We start from the raw sequence: 22611 nt of genomic DNA on the forward strand, positions 1-22611 counted from the left end.
GAACAGAGGTGTGTATTTCACAAGAAAATATTATTACAGGGCTTAGAAAAATGCATTTTAAAGGCTGTAATTAGAAAATAAGAAAATAGAACTTGTAAACTGGGGAGAGAAAAGTAGTGTTGTTAAACATTTACAAACATAAAGTCTTGAACTCAGATAGCGTAAATATTGTAGGTAATTTGGAATCTTGATTAGTAGATTTGAGATGATGATGACTTTGTCCATCTCTTGTTATCTTATTAATATTTTTGTATTTTCTAATGTGAAAACCTTATAATACTGAAAAAAGATTTTAAAATATTTTCTATATACTCTGCTCTTCATGATATTAACTTTGAGCTTTTTTTTTTTTTTTTTTTTTTTTTTGCGGTATGCGGGCCTCTCACTGTTGTGGCCTCTCCCGTTGCGGAGCACAGGCTCCGGACACACAGGCTCAGTGGCCATGGCTCACAGGAGCAGCCGCTCTGCGGCATGTGGGATCCTCCCGGACTGGGGCACGAACCCGCGTCCCCTGCATCAGCAGGCGGACTCTCAACCACTGCGCCACCAGGGAAGCCCTAACTTTGAGCTTTTATAGAATAGTTTATATGCCTTGATTTGAAACTTATGCAAATTTAAAGTTTTCTTGAAATATAAACAAAAAGCTTTAGAAGTCACCTGTTTTTAATAATTTTTAACAAACAAGGATTCAGCAATTGTACTTCTTATGGTGATATGTAGATTTTGTTTTTGTTGTTTTAGTATATCATAATAGAGACCTTATTCAACATACATTTTTTTTAAGAACTGTTAAGCCCAGTGCCAGAAAGGAAAGCAAAAGAGATGAAAGAAACAAAAACACAATTAATAAGGAGGATGTGATCCCTGATTTAGGAAACTCACAGAATTCAGAGGTAGAGACCAGAAACCACACACACACACACACACACACACACACACACACACACACACACACTATTTTGTATGGCAAGCCCTAGCTAAGCAATGTGTACAAAATAATAACTTGCATACAGAAAGGGATAACCATGTATGCCAGATAAGGCTGGGGCAAGCATATAGAAGTTGAGTTTTGAGGTGAATCTTAAATCACTTATTCACAAATAATAGTACCCAGAGTTGGGTGTCTGTTGGGTGCCAGGCTCTGAGCCAGAAGCAAAAAGGACAAAGATAATGAGAAGTAGTCCCTAACATAAAGTAACCGCCACATCAGAATAGCTTTCTAACCAATGAGTACAACAAAACGTTACTAATGTCACTATTAGTCGTGCAGTTGGAGAGAAATTTTCCTAGCCAAAGGCAAAAAATAGAAATAAAATGAAAGATGAGGAAAACAAGGAATAGTCCCATTAGTTTTCCTTTAGTACTTCCTACTTTTCCTTTGAAACCCCACCCTATTCTAGTTAAGGTTACTTACCTTTCCTTTATTTGTCATTATTCCTTAAACTTACTTCTCTATTGTAATACTCATCACATTGCATTCTACTTGCTTGTCTATATCTTTCTGCCATATGAGGTTTGTTGAGCTTGAAACATGCACAGGATAGAAGATAATTTGAGAAGGTGTCGTGAGGCCAGTTGTGAAGTCTTGTATGTCTTATAGGAATTCTGATCTTTGGGTATAGAAGGTGGATTGGAGGACATGAGGCTAGGGCAGGTAGATAATGTATGGGATATTGCAGCAGAATGGCCAATACCATGAAAATGATAAGAGAATAAAATAAGGCAATGGCAGCAGGATGGAGAGAGAGGGATAGATTTTATCTTTCTTGGCCTTTCTTGAGCTATTTTCCCCCCACAATACTAAATATCAAATGTTATCAAATCATTGTCCTAATAGACGATGATTTGTTAATTCAGTACTATATCAACAATGGTAAATGTTCTCTCTCATCAATATGCCTCTCTCAGCTAGACAAAAATGTATCAAAATGTTTGTTCGTAGCTATAAATTTAATGTAATCATATGATGCTAGGAAGAATTCAGTAGTAATTCAATAGAAAACTAATGCTTTGTTTTGCTATTGCAATTAGAAATTGGCAGGCTTTTGTGGTTGTTGAACTTTATTGTATTTTTATTAGTAGTTTGGTGTTTGTATCTGGCCTTTCACAAGTTAGTTCACATGCAACATTGATTTGTTGCCATCCTGCTTATTATTCACCAGGCAAGACAGATAATATGATGCCTCATATTTCACTGACAGGAAGTCAAAGAACAAAAGCTCCTCTAGGAAAGGTTGGCCAAAAGACCTTTGGATTGGCATTAGAATCGTTTTCACAGTCTTTTTTAGGTTACTGCAAGAAAAAGTTGAATTTTCATTGCTCAAAGGTATACATCTGTAAATATGAAGGAAACTCTAAAACCAGAACTATGCTTTTCATAACATTCATAGAGTCATCTATTATTTTCTTGCCCTTCTTCAGAAACTGTACAAAACCTAAGTATCTGTTGTTCTGGAATGAATTAAGACATGAATACCTCAGAGGTGATGCACAGTTGTCCCCATCGTATGATTTGCACCATATCCCAAATTTCTTTGACCTGTTCTCTCATGTTCTTCGCCTAGACTTTCTTTTATCCCCCTCTCTCTATTTTCCACTTCTTGCACAAATGACTGAGATGAATCCATGGATTTTTCTTAGTTCTGCTTCTGTTCCACAGGGGGACAGAGTTTGCTCACTACTGTTCTAAATTTTCTTTGTAGAAAAGACTTGGCAGAATTGATGATAAACACCCATTCTAGTTAAATGGAATAGCAATTAGAATATTTTTTAGTCATTTAGTACATTATGTAATGTAACTGTATAATGTTAAAACTCATATTTTATGGTAGACTCTCCTTTGCCTGATGGTATTTGAATAATAAAAAAATGAGTTGAGTGAAACTAATTACAATTTTTTATGTTACCTTAGTACATGATATATGTACCATTACTTACTCCTTTTCTTATGTTCTATATGTATTTTCATTCCATATGTGTGTTCCCTTTGAATTATTTGAAGTAAGCATAGTTTACTACTTATGAAGTAGGGAAATTTTAGGAGATAATTCCCTACTTCCATTTGAAAGATTGAATATATAAATGTTCTTTCTTTGTTCAAAGGTAGGACATCCCTGACAATAGTCTATGTAAGCAAGGAAAGTACATGTACTAGTTTATAGAATAAAATTGTGCTATTTTGTAACAAGTTTATGAAATAAATTTAATTATAACTATTGATAAAGTATAACAGGATGCATATTCCATATTGAAAATGGGCAGTTTTTTAAAAAAAATTAGGCTACTTATACATATTTTTGTTTGACTTAATAATATAGCATTTAAAGTTAAGTAAGTTAAGGAAAGAAACCTAAGCATTCTTAATAATGAAGCAGTTTGTGAGTTTTCATTTCAAATCAATAAATATGCTTATCATATACTATTTTTAAGGTATTACATCAGATGTGGCCAAACAGGAATAGTTCAATGTCATTATGTTAATGTAGCTTAAATCCACTTGAGGAAAAAATACTATTAACATGTGAAAGGTTAAATACTAAAATAAGTTGGACAACAGTTACAGAAATCAACATTGGAAATGGCAGAAGACAGTGTATAATCAATTTTCAAGCAAATGTGCAAAAATATTATCAGTGCAAATTCAGAAGAGTTATATATCAGTGCTACTTGGCCTCATCAGGGAAATCTTTATAAAAGATATGGGATTTAGCCTGTAGCTTGAAGGATTTGTAAGAGTAAGCTAGGTGAAATTGGAGGAGTCTAGCTTATTTGAAATAAGTTGAATTCTTTAAACTAATGCACCAAGATGGAAAAGTACAAAGAAAGGAGGAAACAAACCAATTTCTTTTGAGCAGGAGATTCTTGTTGAGAAACTGAAGAAAACATCTGAAAAGGTAGGTTGAGGCTTTGACACATTTAATGGACAGAACAGAGTAAAGTGAAGTGAATGTTTTATTCCAAGAGTTCTGATGTTTTCATAGACAGAAAGTGTAAGTGATGTGCAAGATTGATTAGAAGATGGGGAAAATTAAAAGCAATAAATCCAACTGGGATCGTCATTATGAACTTTTACACCACAGACTCTTATCTTCGAATGAAATCTAACTGTGATCTCCAACATAAAAAACATTAAAAATGCCATCGTTTTAGAGCAATATATTTTCTCGGGTCATACTGGTACTTATATAGCCAAGAAATGGGAATACAAGTTTGACCGTTGATATTTTCTAATATATAAGAGTGGTTATTTGTAACACACTAAAGTGTGCCTGATACTAAAATGTAAAAGACATTTCAGAAGAGATATTATCAGATTATACAGGGCTTCTGAAACAAAGTATTCAGTTTGCAACTCATCGAGGTAGAAGATTATTCAGGTACCCTCAACAAGAGATGAAAATTTAACAGCCAAAGATGTCATCACACTCTGTATAAAACCTCTCAGTGACTATCCATCACCCACAGGCAAAATTCCAAACTCTTTCTTGGGGCTGATGAAGCCCTTCATGATCTAGCACATACTCACCTCTCCTGCCTCATCTATAACCAACCTTCTCTATTGGCCAGCTGTTACCAGTTAGAAAGCTGAGTTCTTCAAATACTTTAAATTTTCTCTTCCTCTGGGCCCTCTCATGTATTACCTAGAATATCCCCTTTTTCAGTGGTCGGCAGAGCCTCACCCAAGCCCCAAACTAATTTCAGCCTCCCTGCTTTATTCTTATAATACTTGGTATCTTTGATTATTTGCTACCTATCAGTCTGCCCCACCGGATTTTATGCTCTATAAAAAGATCCAGTTACCTGACACATGTTGGTCAAATCAAAGGATGATAACTTGAGGAGTTTTAAATAGACTTTATTTTTTTAGATCTGTTGTAGGTTAACAGCAAAACTGAGCAAAAAAATACATAATTTCCCAATTTCCCATGCCTCCACACATGCATAGCCTCTGCCACTATCAACATCTCCCACCAAAGTGGTACATTTGATAAACTGATGAAACTACATTGCCACATAATTATCACCCAACATTCATGGTTTACTTTACGGTTCACTCGTGGTGTCGTACATTCTGTGTGCCGATGTACAAAGAAAAACTGGATGAGTGTATAATGACATGTATCCACCATTGTAGTATCAACCAGAGTAGTTTCACTGTTGTAAAAATCCTCTGTGCTCAGTCTGTTCATCCCTCCCTCCCCTTAACCTCTGGCAACCACTGATCTTTTTACTGTCTTCATAGTTTTGCCTTTTCCAAAATGTCATATAGTTGGAATCATACAGTATGTAGCCTTTTCAGGTTGGCTTCTTTCACTTGAGTAATATGCATTTAAGATTCCTCCATGTCTTATCATGGCTTGATTGTGCATTTCTTTTTAGCACTGAATAATATTCCATTATCTGGATATGCCACGAGTTATTTACTCATTCACCTACTGAAAGACATCTTTGTTGCTTCGAAGTTTCACTAATTATAAACAAAGCTGCTATAAACATCCATGTATAGGCTTTTTGACAAATTCATTTTTAAACAGGATAATTGGAAAGACACTCCAGTGAAACTATTCAAGAATCATCTGGACATTTACAAATTAGTGTTTTGTAAGGGACATCAAGACTAGATATATATTTTTGTAATATTCATTCTATTTTCAGTTTCTTTAATAGAAACCTTCTATATGCTAGATACTGTAATAGGTGCTGGAAATGCAAAGTGGAGAATTACAGAGTTCTCAAGTTAAGGATCTCATAGAATAGTGGGGAAAAAGAGACATGAGGCAAATAATTCCAGTATAATATGGGGAGTGCACAGTATAAGTATCATGGAATTGTAATCAGTTCCATATGGTGGGAGCAGAGAAGGCTCACAAAACTGAGGACATTTGACTTGAACCTTGAAGGAGAAGCAGGAGCTCACAGTCACATGATTTGAGAGTAGTCATATACAGACCCAGAGATTAAAAAAACATAGAGTAGGCTGGTGTTGGGGAAATAATGGGAAATTAAGCTAGAATAATAGGCTGATGAGATGGGGAAGTATCTTTTTTTAGTCCTTGCTAATGGGTTTGAACTTTTTCTTACATTAGCAATATCACTAATAATTTAAGCATAGGTGTGATGTGAATGAAGATTTTAGAAATATAATCCGATTGCCTGTATGGAAGATATAGAAGGGATGATGATGACATTCCAAGAGACTAGGAAAGCTAATGGGCTGGTTCATCTCAGAAGGAGATTGATCTGTGATCGTGGGAGTAGAGGTGAAGTGTAGAATAAAGACTTGGGGGATATTTAAGAGGTTGAATTTATAGGACAATTACATCTAATAAAATTGCTTATCTTATCCTTAAGTCTCCATTTAAAAGTGCATTGGGATCTATTTGATTTAAGAAAATAATAGCACAACAGAGAAGGTGTAAATAAAAATGCTACTGATTTTGTGTCACAATTAAAACATTGGGGATTAATTTTCTATGTTCCCTAACCAGAATCCCTAAAACATGCTGTTTTTAAAATTGTTGTTTTTCTTTTTAATATATATTTTATAGGATTAGGTTTTAAATTTCTGTTTCTATAGATTTGAGATGTTGAGATACAAGGAGACATCAGTTTCTAATGAAAAAATTAAGAAAATTAAGACAGTTGAAAGGCTATTGAATACATTTTGTAGCACAAAGTCTTAATGATTGACATGTCATATGGAATGAAAGGTTGGCATAGATCTAGAATAAGAGTAAATAAAATTATCAAACACTTCTTAGATGAATATTGGCATATTCTGTTGGTGCACAAGGATGAACAAGAGAAGAAAATAGTTAAATCTACAAGCACTAAATGCATTAATTGTCTTTAATTGGCAATTTGGTTTTTCTACGTCAGTAACTTTGTTGGGAAGTTATTGCCTTTTGTAACTGTCGGGGTAACAATTAGCTAAAAAGATCTTTTAAGAATAAATTGAGATCTTGAGATAACCAATGTACTTATGATTAGAAATTAGATAACAGCCAGGTGATTTACTATAATAGTGCCAACAACCAGAAATCAGGAGGAAATAAACTGGGAGAACATTTTAGATGCTACTGTGGTTGCCATTCATTGCCAGTGTATTTGTGTGTGTGTGTGTGTGTGTGTGTGTGTGTGTGTGTGTGTGTGTGCGCGCGCGCGCCTAAGTGTTAATGTGCTTTTTTTCCTCATTTAATTTCAGCTATGACAGTGATAGCTGGTGCCCACCATTACCAGTACAAACTTATTTACACCAGGGTATGGAAGATGAACTGGAAGAAGATGATGATCGTGTCCCAACACCTCCTGTCCGAGGCGTGGCTTCTTCCCCTGCCATTTCCTTTGGACAGCAGTCCACTGCAACTCTAACTCCCTCCCCACGGGAAGAGATGCAGCCCATGCTGCAGGCTCACCTGGATGAGTTGACAAGGGCCTATCAGTTTGATATAGCAAAGCAAACATGGTAAATATCCTCATGAGGTCAGGGGACCCATGCTTTCAACACATGGATAGAGGAAACGTTCTTTCACATTAAATTCACAAGAGAGTCTCATTGAACTCTACAGCTGGGGTTAGAAATGCTTTTGTACAACTCCTTCATCATCCAGATAAGGAAATTGACTGAAGAAATGTTAAAGAATTTGACCAAAGTCACACAACTAATTAGAGTGAACTGGAGCAAGAATTCAGATCTGCTGAATTTCAGGCTCAAGTACTTTTGGCTACACCAGAATCTTTTCTAATTTACAGTTTAGCCTCAATTAGCTTATCCTTGAACTCACTTCCAACACCATAATGAAGGACTCTTTTTAGATTCTTCAAAGTGCCTGTGATTAATTCTGTATGTGTTTGTGAATATGTAAATGTAAGCTTCTGCAAATCACATATGGTCAGTGTCAGTTATTAAAAGACCTTCTTTGGGCTGAACTAAATGAGACAGAAAAGAACAACAATGTTAGTAACAGTAAATGCACACACACACAAAAAAGCCCCTAGAATAAATTACAAATCCCAAATTCCTTTTTTTCTCATTGATTCATAAACTTTCATAAGGTATATATGGCAGTCTGCTGATGTATCCTGTGAAAAATATGACAGCAATACAAGTGGAACCAACTCTCACAATTCTGTGCAGTTATTTTTTCTTATTTTCTCTCCCTTCTCCCAAACAGTAACATGTAAGTTTGACTCCTGAAAATGAAATCTCAGTAACATACCTCTGATTATCTTATGTTGATTTACGTCCTGTGCTTGAAGTTAAAGTTTTATGAAAGAGCCTTAGCTTCTTTTTTGGTAGTTTTAGCTACTGGGATGAGCTGATAATGAGATGTCTTATTCTCAGTGTTAATGAACTATGTGTTTTAAAAATACAACTAAATATACAAAGAGATACTCAAACCAGGAATATCATTTAAAGCTTATTACAAACATAGGTTCTTTTTTTAGAACCAGAGGTTCTTGAACATTTTCTCAATCATCAGATGTTTTTCCAAAGGTCAAAGACATTTTACCGGTAAACAGTATTATTTTGCATCAGTCTGCTTTATAAAATACAACTATTGAAGTTGAAGCCAGCTGCTTTAAGAGCCAGAGGATTTCTTTCAAGTTAATTAAATGAAGCCCTGCCTATTAGTCCTTTAAAGCACAGATTCTAGCTTGGAGGGTCTCAGCGCTGCCTGCGTTTTGGAATCATCTGGATAACCTGGATGCGTAGGCCCCAACCCCAGATATTCTGATTGTTTGGTCTGGGATTTGACTAGGGTCAGCCAAGGCTGGACCACTGCCACTGCCGCTCCTTACTAGCTGTATGACAACGGGCAACTCGCTTAACACTTCTGTGCTTCAGTCCCCCATTTGTAAAATATAATGGTAATAGGAATTGACTCATCTACAAAGTGAGAGGGCAGTCCCCCCAAGACCACCCTCACTTCTGACACTATGTACAAGTTTGGAGAGTCCCCAAGACTACCCCCAGGTTCAAGAATCGCTAGAAGGAGCCACAGAACTCACTGAAAGCTATTATACTTGAAGTTATAGCTTATTATAGTGAAAAGGTAGATTAAAATCAGCCAAGAGAAGAAATGCGTGGGAGAAAGGCTAGGAAATTCCAAAGACGGATCTTCCATTTGTCCTCTCCCAGTGGAGTAGTGAAAAGCACAATTTCTCAGCAACTCAGTGTGACGATATGGGTCAACCAGGGAAACTCACATGAGCCTTGAGTTTCAGAGTCTTTATTGGGGGTCTGTCACATAGATGTGGTTGACTATCTGCATGGCTGACCAGGGTCTATGGCCCCTCCAGAAGGTGAGCTGATATCCTGTGACTCGAAGTTCCCTCCATAAATCATATAGTTAGACTTTCTGGAGGAGCCTCTGGCCTCCAGGTAAAGACATTTTATCAGACAGGATGTTCTAGAGCTTAGAGATTACCTCTCAGGAGTACAAGGCAAAAGTCTAACTTCTCTTTGGGCAAGGTCAAATTCTTTATTTCACACCATTGTTTTTGGGAGAATTAAATGAGTTTACGCTTGTATAGTACTTAGTAAATTATCTAGCCACGTTATAGCTGTTATTATTCAGAGGGCTTGGGTTTTCACCTGAGTTGTTTATTGCTGTCTTTCCACTCTTAGAGCCCCACTTAGTGAGTGCTCTATAGACACTTGCTGAATGAGTGAACAAACTAGTTCTCGTCCACCTGCCCCAAGTACCCACAGAGCACACCCTGCTTCTCTCTCTGAGTATGCTTCTGTTAATCCAACAGTCCTCCAGAATGCCATGCTGACGCCCCATGTAGGAGGTATGAGTCTTCATGTGCTCGCACAGAACCTTGCCCTACTAGGATGGCAGTGCCAGCCCATCTGGGCTGCACATCGACATCACAGGAGGAGTATGTAAAAATAATAATTCCAGGCTTCACCTCCAGGGATTCTGTTCCTATTGACCCATGAAGTGCAGAACACAGTGCCTGTTACTAGAAGATACTTAAAAACGTTACGTACCCTTTTCCTGTTCATCTCCTCATTCTCCCGAATTCAAGGAATACACTTTCACCACTCAGTGTGTCTTGGTTCCATTAAGAGGTGTCACCAGTGCTGTAGGACTAGAGTGTTGGTCTGTTCGGTCCTTCTTAGGACCAAAGTGAAAATTATTAGGCAAGAATGGCTCATGTATATAAATATCACTTTATATTCTCTTGCTCATGACTTGACTCAGTCCATCCACTCTTCACAAACAGAATTTGAGGTTACACTTAGAGCAAGATGTTGCCATCAACACTCAAGATTTTCTGTGAAAGCATTAGTTAGGAAACTTCCTGACTTTCCAATGAATGAGCTGTGATGAATGCCAGGTAATAAATGGGACCTCAAATGCCTTATCTATTAAATTAAAGATGTGGGCCTGATGATATTGAGGTAGCTTCCAGAACTAATATCTTAGGTTTTTTAACATTAAAAGGTCTAGAATCTTGTTAATATTGGAGTTGGTTACAAGTTCAAGAATGCAGTTGGGAGAAGAATATTAAACAAATTCTGGAAAAATGAAATATTTTCCCCATAAGTGCAAATATTAAAGAAAATCTTGTATCTTTAACTCAAAAACTAACCATAAAAATGCATAAATCGCCCTTAAATCCAGTGGTCTTTTAAGTATTTTGTATCAAGGCAAAAAAAACCCCAAGAAAACCAAATGTGTCAAAACATGCTATATTCCCTCTATAATGACAGTAACAAATAACAGACTTACTTTCCTTCAGCATTTTATGGTTTAGAAAAAACTCCTAAGTAGTCACCAAGCGAACTGACTGGACTCTAGTGTCCAGCTCTGCATTTTACTAGCCATGTTATTTGAAACTTAAGTCACTTAAATTTGAACCTCCCTTTAAAAAATTCTGAAAGAGAGGTGATATACCAGTTCTATCTACTTCCCAAGGTTGCAATTAGAGTTATTCATTCATTGCAACTGGTTTATTTGGCACACCTACTGTTCTAAACACAGAGTGCTGAGATGAATCTTTTCTGCCTTTGAGGTGTTTAAGACTTTGGTGGCTAAGACAGATGCAAAAATATTAGCTAGAGCAAAATTAGCCATTCCTCCCCGGTTTAACCTAAACTCGTTCAAGTGGAAACAATCACCCAGCCTGATTCCTGGGGGGATCGTGCAGGAGGAAAGCCTCGTAGGGCAGCGAATGGGCCATGGTTGGAGGGAGAAGGTGTTGGTATTAGATTTTCATGTGACATCTTTTCTTCATAAGGGCCAGCAGGCGATGTGGGTTACACAGGCTGAGTAGAACTTTGACACAAAACTGGGAATGTAATTGTATTCTTTTTGGACCAAAAAATATCAGCTTTAAATAGATATGTGTGACGACTCTTCCTATTCTCCTCTGGGTGATTTATTTGCACAAAAATGTTGGGTCTGTAGTCTTTTTCCTCTGTGTATCATCCCGTAAATACCCATAGAAGAGTGTAATAGTCTATACTGTTGTTACTGTTTTGGCAAGTCATGTATATGTAGACCATTGTCTCTGCTGAAATGTAAGGAAGCATAGTAAGCTCCAGAATTAGTTAAAGGAAAGCAAGAAAACAAAATTAGTTACCACAGCAGGCTGTTTCATTCTAATTACAATTTTGTGGAATGCTAACCAGTACTTTTTTTTTTCCTTCCCTTGTGAATTCTAGGCATGTTCAAAGCAATAATCAACCTCCGCAGCCCCCGGTTCCACCATTAGGTTACATGTCCGGAGCTTTGATTTCCGATTTGGAAACAGATGTTCCAGATGATGATGCTGATGATGAAGAGGAAGCTTTAGAAATCCCCAGGCCCCTGAGAGCACTAGAACAGACGCCCGGATCCAGTACGGACAATCTAGACAGCTCTGTGACAGGTAATGGAACTGATTTAATAGGAATAAGTGACCCATTTGTAATATTAAAATGCATCGAAAGTCAAATACTTTCTTATGTAAGATTTATTCCACTCCATCTATTTCTTTAACATTTTTAATATGTTAATATTAAACACAAAATTCGAAAAGGATTTGGAAATACTTTTGCTTCGCTGCAAAAATGATAAGAAAAATTCATGAATTTTAAAAAGCTTTAAGACATGAAAGAAAACTCAGTTATATCCAGGGCTTTCATGAAAAGTTCACTCTACTGGGGAAACAAGTCTATTACGTAAAAAACCTTGACTTTTAAAAATGATATATTTTGTATATCAGGAGCAACATGCAAAGTGAATGCAATCTTAAAACGCTTCTTGATAGTTCACTCCGTAAAATCATTCACTGATGAAAGTAAGCAGCTCTTCAGAATAAGGCTCTCTAAGGTTGCACAAGGTATTATTTTTAGAGTGGAGAAAATGTATAGCGAGATAAACGATACATTTATGCGTTTCATATTGTTGATCCAATAATTGCTTCTCTCCCAAGAAAGAGTTATTTTTGCTGTTTACCCCTTTGACTTCCTCTGGCCTCCTTCACCAAGTGAAAGGCTGCAACTCGTATCCTCCTAGGATGATCCCAGGACTGCCACCTTTTTCCAAGGATTTAAATTTAGCAAATTGTATTTAAAAAAACTTAAATCCTAATGTGTACACGGTGACTGTGGAGAAAAGTAAAACTTCAGTCTTTCTATTCAAGTAGGTATCCCTTCTTTGATACACACACGCAAATGCCTCTTACGTGACTATAAAGATATAAGTGCCACAAATGTGTCGCCCATGCATGTCCTATCCTTGAGTCTTCTCTGTGTGCCACCCATTTCTATGTTTACCTTCATGACACTCTTCATTCTAGGAGTGCATTTTACCACAGTCCCATTTAATTCATTTTTCCTCCAACGGCTTCTTAATTTGCACACATTTCACTCTGTGTGTTACAGTTCAAAAACACTGATGGAAATTCCTTTATGAAAGTGATGGAGAAGCATGAGTACCTACATGTTTCCTCTGCACGACTTCCTGAATTACACAATGTCATGCACAAGCCTACACTTTTCAGGTTTTCTTTTTACCTGGGGGCTGTCTGCATGCCGAGCTAATTAAGATTTAAGAAGTGCAGATAAACTGCTGTGATTTGAAATCCAGATCCGACTGAAGGTGGCAGAGCAAAAGTTTAAATCTTTGAATGCAGAGAGCTAACTTATTACTGCACTATTATGTTAAGCCCCTTTGCCTGAATTTCTAGCATAATCTCCTTCAGGGTAAAATCTGCATAGTTTTGCATGTCTCGCTGCTGATACTGAACTCTTTTCTATTAGGAATGCAGTAAAAATTGCAATGATAAAAGTCAGCCAGAGCCTATGTAGTTCTTTTCTTAAATATTATAATGTCAAAGATGATAAATATACCTATAAATCAGGAGAAGGCCATTTTGAACTTTTACTTGCTCACCTGTTAATAACATGTTTCACTGTTAATATGACTGCAGTTAAAGACAATCTGAATTTCCCCTTGTAGCTGGTATAATGTTCATTCCAAATGAAGCTTTTATTGGTAAGAAAAAGTCTGTTTTCCTACTTAAATTCGGTGCTTAATTACTGCCATATATAAAAACCTCAAGGTGTTTAGGTATGCATTCCACAAGGAATTTATCCTATGAATAATATCTCTCCTTAGTTAGTAAAAGAAGTTGCACTCTATACCAAAGGAGCCAAGCAGGAAACTTTTTTCTTTTTTTTTGGGGGGGGGGATTTACAATAACTTTGTGGGGAAGGTATGATCAAAGATTTAATTTGCTTTCTAGGGTGTAAGTGTAATTTAAAGTAAATAAAAGTTAAAAATAAAAGTAAATATAGTTTTTCAGAAAAAGGATGTGTGTGTAGGGAGGGACTGTGTGTACAGAAGAGTGTGCGTGTCTGAAAGTATAGCCTGGGTTTGTGATTATGTGTAAGGTGTGTGTGTGTGAGTGTATGTAGGAGTACGTATATGAGCATACATAGGACGTTGAGTGCAGTAGAGCATGTGTGCATGTGTGTATGTGTACCTGGGGGTGGCCCTGAGATGCATGTGTGTATGGACCAAATGCTACAGAAACCAACATGCTAATGAATATTGCTCTAACGTGTTTATGTTTTCTTCAGACACTCAAGGCTAGTTTAATGGTGCTAAATGAGGTGGGCAATAAAACAGAGGCTATTTCCATTGGCTTTGTATGTTTTTAAGATGGTAAGTGCCCACGGAGAGGATTCTGATTTTTCCTCAAATTACCTTGAATTCTAAATTTGTGTGTGGTGTGAGTAAATTAGTCATCACTTTCATCTGAATTCTCTATTTTCATTTTCATGAAACTAATGACCATTTTTTTATGAAATAGAACTAACAGTTACGTACCAGTCCTTGAAACTCTAAAGCCAACCAGAACGAAAGCCCAGCAATAACACAAAGATGGGCTAATAAGACTGTATATAAAATTATTTAGAATTTTACTTCTGAAATATGTTGCATTCCAACAGCTGCCACATTAAGGAATATCAGCAGTTAACAAGGTACAGAGCCTATTTTTGTCAAGAAATAAATATATTATTTTCAAATGTTTTCGGAACAACTAAGTAATTTATGAGGGCCTTTAAATTTTTTGAAATAATGCTTCATGAATGGAAAAGGCCAAGAAGAGAGGAAAGTATCAGTAATTCTATAACCCATAGTCTCAGTGGCTTAGTCTGGTTGGGTAGTTATAACAAAATATCATAGACTAGGTGGCTTAAAGCACAAACAGTGGAAAGCTGACAAGTCCAAGATCAAGGTGTGGGCAGACTGGGTTTCTGGTGGGAGCCCTCTTCTTGGCTTACAGGAAGCCATCTTCTCACTGTGTCTTCACATGGCAGAGAAGGAAGCAAGCTCTCTGATCTCCTTTTATAAGGTCCCTAATCCCACCTTCATGACCTCACCCTCATGACCTCATCTAAACCTAATTTCCTCCCAAAAGCTCCACCTCAAAATACCATAACGTTACGGGTTAGAGCGTCAGCCTATGAATTTTAGGGGGATGTCAACATTCAGTCCATAACATTCAGGCGTGGAAAATGTATTTGAAAATCTGTTATTTATTGATTTCCACAACAAATATTTATTGAAAGTCTATTCCTTCCAGCCACTTGGCTAGGAATTTAGATTTGGTAATAATAGTAATAATAACAACAACAACAACAACTTGCACATATATAGCCCTTTGTACACCCAAGGCACTCTTCTACAGTTGCCTGTTTTCATGTATGAGTGGCTTAGTGAGCTAAGAATGCTTCTTACATTTTTAAAGGGTTGTAAGAAAACAAGAAACAAACAAAAAGAAAAAATAAATGACAGACAGCAAAGCCTAAAATATTCAGTATATGGCACTTTGCAGGAGAAGTTTGCTGATCCCTGTTCTAAGGTTTTAACATGTATTAACTCATTTAATTGTCACAACCCTATTTTTATTCTCATTTTATAGATAAGGAAATTGAGGCACAGAGGGGTTTAAAGACTTTCTTTAAGATCACCCACCTGATAAGTGGCAGAAGAATGTTCAAAATCAATCAGCCTTACCCCAAAGACCAGTTGTCATGATCCCTGCTCTGGAAATGCTCAACTGTTTTCTCATCTTTGGATTTAGCATATTTAAGAGGAAAATGATTTCCTGGTCTGTTCTTCTCTCTCCCTTTCTGTGCATGTGCATGTATACATATATGAATAAATATATATTTATACAAATACAACACATTATTTTATCTCTGGAAACATTCATTTTTACCCCTTATACACTTAATAAGATCAAAAATATTAAATTTTTAGATGTAACTTTTATTATTTGTTTTTTTCATATTTCATTCTATATTCAGTTATAATGACTCATGCCAACAAAATTCAACTCTCATAGGGAGTCACATTTTTATAATTTTATTTTAATTTATACTTACAGTTTAAACCTACTTGGTTGTAATAAAGTACAAACAATGTTCTGATTACAGCACATCACACTCTTTTTTGTCTAGAAAGTAAACATACAGGATTGTTTCAGTCTTCAGGAATATGCTTGTAATATTTCCTTCTAAATGCCAAACCCACCACTTTTGAGTAACAGGTTGGGGGAAACCTTTAATACTTTTTTCTTTGACTTCCATGGTGGGAGTCAAGGGTGCGTGTTTCCTGTATTTAATGACTCCAGCACAGGGAAAAAAAAAAAAAACAAAAAAAACAGAAGGCAATAGGAGAGAGGGCAGGAGAAAAATGTCCTGAACATGGAGTCAAGATTCTAACTGCCTCAGTGATCACAAAAAGTAACACTGAGAGTGAGTGCTGTTAAATGAAACAAATAAAAGTTTCCTTGACTGCTGAACCCCACGTAAATACCCTGGTTGAAAGGAAATAGGGGCTCTATATTTTCTGTATTTTATGTCTTTGGAGGTTTTTGCTGGAAGTCCCAAAGCAGATTATTTTGAAAACAGTAAAACCTGGCAGCCTCACCACCTTACTTGACCACACAGCTTTTAAAGAATTGGCCACTTAAAAGCATGACCTGATTTCTTGCTTTTGTTGCAAAAATTTAAGGAAAATATTTTTGTAATAAGGAAATTTCAGAGGTAATGCTAAAAATCACTAAATAATTTTCTTAGACATTCTCCACAGCTCTGATTTATTTAAAAAGAAATTAAATACTTCAAAATTTAACAGATAAACGTGGAATATCATATATTCAATTTTTATCTGAGTAGAACAAATTAGCAGGTGTCATAGGTCACAAGGAAGAGATTTTTTAATTTCTTATTTTGCTTTCCCTTTTATATTACACATTCCTTTCTCTCTGAGGAATGTAAGTGAATTGTTGTGCATTCAATATGTTTGAGTGAAAGAACTTCTAAATATTAGAAATGTTCTTCTACATCTAGGCAGAGGTCAATATTTGGATTGATTTGTCCAAAGACACTTAGAGCTGAAGATTTTATTTAACAGATAGTTAGACAGATTGCACTTAATAGGAAGAGCTCCTGTATTAAATATTGGCTGAAAAAATGGGGGACAGCCAGTTTTTGTATCTCATAAAAATGGTAATGCAACAATTAGCAGGGTCATATTATAAAGCATACACTTTACTCTAGCTTAATGGGTCTAAGGATGAGCATCTATCAGCAAGGAAGGATTTAGCATAAAACAACATGTAAATGAATTGATGACTGATCATAAATTAATTTTAGTGCTGAAGACATAATGGAGATACAGCAAGATACCACTTTATCATGGTATTTTACTGCTCAGTACCATTTTGCAACAGCTTAATGTCCTATCTGCAGTTCTTCCTTAACAGCTTGAATACATTTGAGATTTTTTTGGCCTTTCAGCAATTTTTAAACCTGAGAAATTTGGAAAGATGGAAGATGCAAACACAAATAAATCTGGCTATGTTACACAAATTCATTTTTCATTAAATGTTTAAATATGTATTGATTATGTTTGTGTCTATAACATGTCCAATTGGCATGGATTGCTTGTAATTTGTGAAGAATCTCTACCTTCGCTGTTTTACCTAGTTTTGGTTTCAACTTTCGTGGTTATGTTTACATTTATGAAAGAAAGCCAGTTATCACAAAAGTGGCTTACTTTCTAATTGATGAATCACTGTTTTTCTTTTCTTATAATCATTGTCTTTTTTTGGTAATAGTTTACATAAATCTTCAGATAATCTTTGATGTTTAAATATAAAGAAAAAGAAAGAATGGTAGCCACAGAGAGATGAAATCAGAAATCATGAAATAAATTTTAACAATTTTACACTATGGAAGAAATTTAATATATGTTATATACTTTTTTACTCATGGTGTATTGCCAATTTTCCTTAAAAATATTTCCCGCAAATGTAGCCATTCCGTATATCATAAGTACTCCATATCTCAAATAGAGAGAATGGGTTGTCAAACATAAAGACAGAGGAGCAAAGAGGGAAAGAAATTTTTTTTCCTTCTGTTTGTTTCCTTCTTGCCCTCCATTTTGAAGGCAAACTCAACTATATTAAGCTGAAGGCACTTGGCCCTCTTTAGTTTGTGGTGATGAGGTTTCCTATTGCCCATTATGGGCAAATCACTATGGCACACATCTCTTCAACTCTAAAGTCATCTATCTAGTTTCTTTGCTCTTACAGAGAGTGGTGAAAAAAGAATATCTTTCTATATTGACCAACACCCACTTGAAGCCATGCCATTCATCCATGCTACCCTCTCTTCCCAGGGAAGGGAAAAAAAGCATCAGAGAAAACTTCGTGAATAACTGGAATTTCTGAGTAATAGTAAGGAGCATTAATGATTGAGATAAAGTCAGAGCAAAGACCCAAAGGCCGGAAAATAGTTGATTTGTTTAGGAATTGGCAAATCTGTATGTGGAAATCCTCATATGAAGGACTAGTTACATCACTGCTTTCCCCATTGTCCAAGTAATCAACAGGAGTTGACTGACCTTATATTCCTTATTTAATAAATGTTCTGGGAGTTATTTTGAGTATGTTCTTTCTGTAACTAAAGTAAGGCCATTGCTAGGAAATTACACATGGAATAGAATCCCATGCAGAATTTATACTGAATAATGAAAATATCGAAGGCATTTAATTCATTATGCCAATGTTCATTGAATTTTTACTGGGAAATGTCCCTGTACATGAGGTATTAAAATGAATAATAAATAGTTCCTAATCTCCAGAGTTCCACTGTCTGGAAGAGAAAACATATATGCAACAAACACTAGTTTGTAGAGATATGATATGCTACCATATGCATACTATTTGAAAAACACAAGAGGTAGAGAAATTGATTCTCTCTAAGACAGGGTTGAAGACGAAGTGGAGTCAGGGTGATAAAAGAGATGATATTGATTTGGACTTTGAAGTTAGGCACTGGGCAATACAGTTAGTAACAATCTAGAGGTGTGTCAAAGGAATGAGAGGCAATGGGGCTGCACTGGCTATTAGAGGGAATGGGACTGGAAAGGTAGGCTGGGCTAGATATTGAAGAATCTCAAATACCTCAGTCAGTGTTTAAATGTATTGGCAAACTAGGTAAGGCTTTGAATGGAAAGACAGAATTATGTGATAAATGTCTCAGAAAAAGTGATTCATATGACAAGGAGGAAGATAGAAGGAACCAGAAGGAAATCAGTTAGGAGGAGCTTAGGAATGAAACTGGAGATGTAGAAAAGGAGATGCTTGTTTGGAGAGTGAGTTTCAAATAGCCGGCACAGATTTATTTGCAGATTTCAGCAGACATGTAGAAATACAGAAAACAGGACATAGAAGGGACCAAAACTGAGCTTTCCCATGTTTCCAAAGTATCCTCAGTTCTAGGGTTTCATATTCTTTTGTGATCACTGGCTGAATCACTTTGATTTCTTTCTTATCTACTGTAGCATTATATTGCAAAACTGATTGCATCATTTCTCCTTTCATTTTGGGCTGCTGGTCCTCGACTTGTGATTATTAACTCAGAAATGGTTCTCTCAGAGGAGGCTCAGTTGCTGGTGTTATCTTGGCTTCCTTGCAGTGGCCTGTGTCAAGGGAATTTGTCTGGAAAGTAAAAAGTGTATCTCCATGCTTTTGGCAAATAGAATCAAAACTCTTTCTTTTTCTGCTACACTTAGCACCCTTTTAACTTCTCTGATCCTTCTAACCCCTCCAGTGTCTGTTTTCTCTGTCTTGAAAGTGCATAAACCCGTGTTATTGAATCCTGGCACCTGAACTAAAAGTACAAACACTTTATCGTGGCAACACTTCTAACTCTACTGCTGTCTCTTAAATATTGGAGTAAAGGGGGAAGAAAATCTATGGCACTTAACTTTAGTCTCTTTGATGTGAATACGTGTTTGTTTTATTCTGGAATATTAAATTAGCTTCCTATAAATACTTTGTGCCTCTCTTTTTAAAAATTTGGGATAAGCAACACTTGGTATTTTTATTGTGTCATACTCTAATGGTACAACAACCTAAATAAATACTGTAATGTTAATTGTTTTAAGTAATAGATCGTCTCAGTGTGCTTTGGTCTAAAAAAAAAAAGGATAAAAGTGTAAATGACTTGCTAAAACTTAAGAATAAGCATTATTTCTCAATATCATCATATTTTGCAGCTCTTTACGCATAAAGCTGTGATTCTTTTCCTCTACTGCCATGTTGCACTTTGCAGAAAAATCCATGTTAATGTCAGTGGTATTCTTTATAATGATTAATTTTCTAAAATAAAGATTAGTATTAAAGAGAAAACTGGAGGTCTTAAAGTAATTGAAAAACAAAGAAATCATACTAAGCTTTGAAAAAAATAGAACTTTTCAAAAATAAATTTTTTGTTATATTCTAAGTCTATTTGCTCTGGTATTATTCATACATTTTTGATTATTAGTGTTTGTTATTTCCTGAGCAATTACATTTTTATTTTAAATTCTTGAAATAATTCTAGCCCTTCTGCAGTATGTGAGTGTAGATTTCATGACAATTATCACTAGTCTGCATTAAATTCAAAATATATTCACACTATTTGTTCAACTGAGTTCTTGATAAGTTGACTTTAAACACACTATAATTTATTTCAGTAAAAATGTTTTTCTCTGAAGTCTAGGCCTTAAAATATACATAGCAATTCTCTTTTAGAAAATAATAGTGTAACAATTTAAACAAGGTAAGAACGGAATCATACAGAGCATGTTTTGTTCATGTGTTGAAAACAGATACATGTCTTAAATGAGCTTAATTCTTCTGCACTAGAAATGTTTAAAACATGGATGATGCTTGCACATGGCTAAAGAAGTCTTGATGAAACCCGATTTACCTCAAGGAAGAGTGAGGAGTGAAGGCTTTTGTTCATTAGTATAGTTATGTACAAGCAGATGAGCTATCCAATATATACAACTCACTAGACGACTACATTTGTTTTTAGGTTCAATGGTAAATGGATGGGGCTCTGCATCTGATGAGGACCGTAACTTTTCTAGTCATAGATCTAGTGTAGGTAGCTCCTCAGATGGCTCCATCTTTGCCAGCGGCAGTTTTGCACAAGCACTGGTGGCAGCAGCAGATAAAGCTGGTTTTAGGCTGGATGGAACCAGCCTTACAAGAACAGGTTGGTAGACTGAGTCAACACTCTTTGCATGAGAGAATCTTGTCCTTGGACACTGAGCTATTTATCTTCTGTTCTTTCTCCTCAGTGAGTCTGACTGCAGGGTTTTCTTTAATATGCATGAACACAGTTTGGGTGCTCAGTTATCAGACAGAACTCTCTTCTGATGCCCCCTTTGCAGAGCCAAGAATAGGCTCCTACTCACCACCTTCCATCCTTTGTTCCCCTTTCCCTTCATGGTTCTGCTGATTAATTGGAATATGCTTCCTTCTTATACTACAGCAAAGCTGCAACTCAGATTGCCATTAAATTTTCAATAATTCGCACTTTGCAAAATTCTCACACAATCAATAATGTACCCAGTGATTAAAATTATTCAGCTTTTATCTCCATTACTTTCCTTTGCCCCATTTCTTTCTGCAAATGCATTTTCTGGGAAGGTTTTCTCAGCATGGGGTGAATGGGTCTGAAGCTGTCAGTCTAACAGTTCAAATGGCTGATGGTCTTATTAGTTGTTTGGCTGTTAAGATTTTAATCCAATAATTTATTATTTGTTTTAAAGGATGCTAATTAAAAATACACCCACTGCATTTGCAAGTTAGATAAAATGATGACTACTTGTATGTTGCTCTTTATCACAATCTAATTTTGGTTTCTGAAATTAATAAATAATAATAATATAAAAGACCAAATATGTAATTTTTCACATTTCTGATCATTAACTCAAAAATAAATGTGGGATTCACTCTATTAATAGATCAGTAATTTCGTAATCATTTGTTTTACTGAACAAAATAACTTTGGCATGATCCTGTTACATGACTGTGTGTACTTCTTAAATGCACATAGAAGAAACTTCTGATATATGAATTAAACTGAGTTGCCTTACAAAACAAACTAATTAAACTCTAAATGCATTTTTGAAATCTTAATAGTATTCAAATAGTAGAAAATAAAGGACTTTGACCCTTCACTAAACTCTCAAGTTATAAAAATGAGTCTTGGAAGCTTTCTTTGAATTATACCATCATATCATGTTATACTATTTCTTTTGAGTATGCACTAGGTATCTTCAAAGTAAAGAAGATTTTCCAAGCATTGCAGAGGTTTATTTTTCATATAGCATCTGAACTAAAATATGTTGTAATATAATGGTTATTTGAATTTTCTTGCTTTCTAAGGCATAAGTCAGAAACTTTATGTTGCCTGAGTGCTTTTTGTGGCATAGCTATAAGCAGAACAGTGAGAAAGTGCAAGGACACTAATAAATTAGAAGGCACAAGTACATTTCTTGCATGTATGCTAATAGCTAATAAAGCATTAAGCGATATCATGTCACATTGACTTAAAATGTAACTATATACAGTAATTTTGAATGAAATGAAAACATGCAATAGAGAATAAATGTACATAAACCAACCCTCTCATACCATAATAAACATGTTATTAAAATTGTAAGATGTTGAAAATTCATTAGCTTACCTTTTGCCAGAATATATTTCCCTGTATATGTACACTAAACTACAAGACAAGGACATAACACA

The 22611-nt window shown here is 35.7% G+C and overlaps 1 protein-coding gene across 1 annotated transcript in view; it reads left to right on the forward strand.

Moving 5' to 3' along the window:
• The window catches only part of ROBO2 (roundabout guidance receptor 2), a 582138-nt gene that overhangs the window by 544428 nt on the left and 15099 nt on the right, over nucleotides 1-22611 (forward strand). The window contains exons 23-24 of the mRNA XM_060010476.1: nucleotides 7205-7465; nucleotides 11681-11886. Coding sequence (XP_059866459.1) covers nucleotides 7205-7465; nucleotides 11681-11886 — 467 coding nt within the window. The remainder of the gene's footprint in view (nucleotides 1-7204; nucleotides 7466-11680; nucleotides 11887-22611) is intronic.

Source organism: Delphinus delphis, chromosome 4, assembly GCF_949987515.2.
Source record: "Delphinus delphis chromosome 4, mDelDel1.2, whole genome shotgun sequence".
NCBI lineage: Eukaryota > Metazoa > Chordata > Mammalia > Artiodactyla > Delphinidae > Delphinus > Delphinus delphis.